Raw genomic sequence first — 4314 nt, forward strand, 5'->3', positions numbered from 1 at the left:
CTGAGCTGATCTCCCTGTGCCATGTGGCTGCTTCCCACTAGTTATCTATTTTACATTTGATAGTGTATATATGTCCATGCCACTCTTTCATTTCATCCCAGCTTACCCTTCCCCCTCCCTGTGTCCTCAAGTCCATTCTCTACATCTGCGTCTTTATTCCTGTCCTGTCCCTAGGTTCGTCAGAATCATTTTTTGTTTGTTTGTTTTTTTAGATTCCACATATATGGGTTAGCATATGGTATTTGTTTTTTTCTTTCTGACTACTTCACTCTGTATGACAGTCTCTAGGTCCAACCACCTCACTGCAAATAACTCAATTTCGTTTCTTCTTATGGCTGAGTAATATTCCATTGTATATATGTGCCACATCTTCTTTATCCATTCATCTGTTGATGGACACTTAAGTTGCTTCCATGTCCTGGCTATTGTAAATAGTGCTGAAAATTTTTTTTTTTTCTCAGCTCAAGTTTAATAAAACTACAAAAGACCAAAAGTGATACCCTACTACTACACATATCAATTTTCCTGCCCCATAATACAGCTCAGGCCATTCCCTCCAGAGGAAGAAAAGCTGGCCTCCCCAACCCCTGCAGGAAAGGCCTGTCCTGTCCCACACCACATCTGGGCTGAGTATAAGGTCTTGTGTTTTAAGCATGACAATAGTACAAAAGAGGTTTGTTCTCATGGCCACCTACTGCAGCCTGGCCCTAAAATGGCCCAGTGCTCACTTCTGCTTAGAGAAATATACTTTGCTCTTCTGGACATCAGGCTTGATGGTATCACTGCCAGGCTTCCAGCCAGCTGGGCACACTTCCCCATGTTTGTCAGTAAACTGGAAGGCCTGAACTAGTCTCAGCATCTCATCCACCAAACGGCCAACAGGAAGGTCATTTATGGTGATCTGTCGAAGGATACCTTTATCATCAATAATAAAAAGGCCCCTGAATGAGATGCCTTCATTGGCCTTTAAGACTCCATAGTCCTGAGCAATGGTGCATTTGGGGTCTGATATCAAGGGAATGTTCATGGGTCCCAGTCGTCCTTGTTTCTTGGGTGTGTTGATCCATGCCAGGTGACAGAAGTGAGAACCCACAGAAGCACCAATCACTTGGCAGTTGGAAAAATGGTATATTCTTAGCCTCCTCAGAAAGCACAGCATACTTGGTTCAAACAGCAAATCTGTGGTGGCCATCAGACCTTTGGCAGGGGTTACATTACATTTGTTAAACAAGTTGGGTTTTTAGCCATTTCATAAGTTTATAAGACCTGGTCATTTACATTGGAATATACATATATATAAATATACACACACACATTTTTCACCAATACAACATATATACTCTCTGGAGACCATTTATTTTCTTATGTCAACTTTGGTTTCATAGTGATCAAATTGTGGCAAAACTAAATTAGAGGTACTGATACTGTCATTAATTTGACTTAGAAAGTTAACACAAAGAAGAACCAACTGTGTTTAAAAAAAAAGTCTTTGGTTGCATGTTAAAGGCATACTTCAGCATGAATAAAGAAAAACACTCAATTACAAGATTTAGTTTTAAAAAAAAAAGGATAATCCTAGAGGTCTCACAGCATGACCTATATATTGACAGAGTCCTCTGTTATGTGATTTTTTAATGGCTAACACACTTCAATTGTACTATTTTTACAAAATTTTGTAAAATTTAAAAAATGCACACACGTATACAGAAAGAGAGATGATGGAAATGAGTGTGGTAAAGTATTAAAAATTGGTAATTCTAGTTAAAGGGCATATGATATTCATTATTCTATTCTTTCACCTTTTTTGGTAGGTTGGAAATTTTTTAAATAAAATTTAAAATCTTTTTTGTATGAAAATTTTTATTAATTTATGGAAAATAATATACAAGATCTATGCCAAAATATTTTGAATTTTACAAATCTTAAGAAAAATTAGGGTAGACTATAAGGAACAAAAGTAGCAGTAAGGAGACCAGTTAAGAAGCTCCCATAATAATTCAAGTGAGAGATGATAATGGCAGGTGAATAAAGGTATAGAAGAAAACCAAGAAAATGTGATACTCCCGAAACCAAAGGAAGAAAGAACACCAGTAATGCTTCTAGAAGACTGAATAAAATGACTAAGATGTTTTATCATGATTGGATAAAGTGAAAATCCTTAGTTACCTCAACAGAAGTGGTTTTTAAGGGTTTTTAATTAGATTGGAGGGGATATACATGTGATTGAAGGGGGCTATAGAGAGGATTTTGAAGAAAAGAGTTGAGAAAGCAAATAATGAAGAATGTATTTGACTTTGTCTTTTCTGTGAAGAAGAACAAGGAAATGGGATGTCAGCTAGTGAGAAGTGGGTTATTGTAGGGATATTTTTTCATGGTAGATGTTTTAGCATACTTAGTTTCCAGTTAAAAGGCTATTAACAGCAGGAGCACTGATTGCATTGTGTAGAACTCACAGGATATGTTACAGAAGTGCAGGAGATGGCTTGGGGAACAGAAGAGGTCTTCTCTTAGTAAAGAAAGGATGTCAGGGTATATGGATACATGTGAAGAAGAGATGTTAGATTGCGTAATGAATAGATAGCGCAGTTTTTGTCCAAATACTTCTATTTTCTGAATAAATAACAAGCCTCTGCAGTAGAGAAGAGGAGGAAGAATTTTTAGGAGAGATTGAAATTCTCAGTTCAGAGAGTGGAATTTAACAATTTTAACTGGGGAAAAAAGTGGGATTCCTATAGACCATTGCTAAGCATCCAGTAAGCAAGTAGCATAGTTTTTTCCAGTCATCTTAAATGATACACAGAGAGTTATAATTGGAGTTGGGGTTTCAAGAAGTGAGTAGGGGAGAGATAGTGGTTGATGAGTTACATTCTACATGACAGAGTTATGATGAACAATGCAATCTCAGCTAGAATGGAAGATAACTTAAGATATCAGGGGAGTAATATGGAAAAAGGAAAGGGACAATGAACTAGATTTCCTGATGAATTGAAGAATTTTGATGTGGTAAGTGAGTTAGGAGATGTTGACCAGAGTGTCATAATTGAAATTAAGATTTTAGAGGTGATGAAGTTAGTATTGATATGAGTGAGCAATATCTAGAGTACGGCTATGGAAGTGGGTAGCTGAGGTGTAGGAAAGGGGGAAATGTTTGAAAAAGTAAATTCTGGAAATAGAAGAAAAATGATTTAGAAATTGGAAATATAGACATAATGATAGATCAACAGAACAAAATTGAGAGTCCAGAAGTAAAACCTTAGAGTTATAATTTCTGTCCAGGGGGTCAAGACAATTCAGTGAATGAAAGGGAATAATCTTTACAACAAATGGTGCTTGAATGACTGTACAGCCACAGTTGTTGTGAAGTCAAACTGTTTCCTCACACCATACATTAAAAAAAAAAGCCCTCAAAATGAATTATACATCTAAATGTAAGAGCTAAAACTATAAAATACTTAGAAGAAGACAGGAGTAAATCTTGATTAGGCAAAGATTTCTTAAATATGATATAAAATCACAAATGTCAAAAGAAAAAAATAGATAAATTGAACTTCATCAAAATGATCAACTTTTACACTACAAGGGATACCATTATGAAAGTGAAAGACAACCATCAGAATGGGAAAAAAAATATTCGCTAATTTTAAACCCAATAAAGGACTTATATCCAGAATATATAAAGAATTCTTACAAGTCAATAATAAAAAGAGGACTATTAAAAATAGGAAAGGATCTGAACTGCCATTTTGCCAAAGGAATTAGACAAATAGCTAACAAGCAAATGAAAAGATGATTAACACTTCATTAAAATGCCAATAAGAGTCACAATGAGACACCATTTGCTTTGGAGAACAGTTTGGCAAGATGTTAAACATAGAGTTACCATGTGATCCAGAAATTGTATTCCTAGGTAAATAACTAAGAGAAATGAAAACATGTCCAGAGAAAAACCTGTATGTTAATGTTCATAGCATCATTATTCATAATAACAGCAATAGAAACAGCAAAAATGTCCATCAACTGTTGAATGGATTAATACAATGTGGCATATTAATATAATACATGCTATAACATGGGTGAAACTTTAAAACTTTAAGTGAAACAAGCCAGTCATAAAAGATCACATTTGTATGATTCCATTTACCTAAAATACCTACTGTAAGTAACTCTATAGAGACAGAAAGTATATTAATGGCTGCCTTGAACTTAGGGGTGAGGGAAATGGTGGAATCAGTAGTGGTATTGGGCCCAAAGTTTTTTTCTGACATGATGAAATGTCCTAAAATTGATTGTAGCAATAGGATACTACTTTATAAA

General features: G+C 35.3%; 1 protein-coding gene across 1 annotated transcript; it reads right to left on the reverse strand.

The window, feature by feature from the left end:
* Positions 1-641: 641 nt before the first annotated feature.
* LOC102988585 (peroxiredoxin-1-like) lies at positions 642-1194 on the reverse strand. Its single transcript, XM_055085759.1, has one exon. It carries the CDS (start codon positions 1190-1192, stop codon positions 725-727), a length of 468 nt encoding a protein of 155 aa, XP_054941734.1. The 5' UTR covers positions 1193-1194; the 3' UTR covers positions 642-724.
* Between the last annotated feature and the right edge of the window lie 3120 nt (positions 1195-4314).

Source organism: Physeter macrocephalus, chromosome 7, assembly GCF_002837175.3.
Source record: "Physeter macrocephalus isolate SW-GA chromosome 7, ASM283717v5, whole genome shotgun sequence".
Taxonomy (NCBI): Eukaryota; Metazoa; Chordata; class Mammalia; order Artiodactyla; family Physeteridae; genus Physeter; species Physeter macrocephalus.

Excerpts from the sequence above, each read along its gene's own strand:
- LOC102988585 (XM_055085759.1), bottom strand. The coding sequence starts at position 1,192 with ATGGCCACCACAGATTTGCTGTTTGAACCAAGTATGCTGTGCTTTCTG.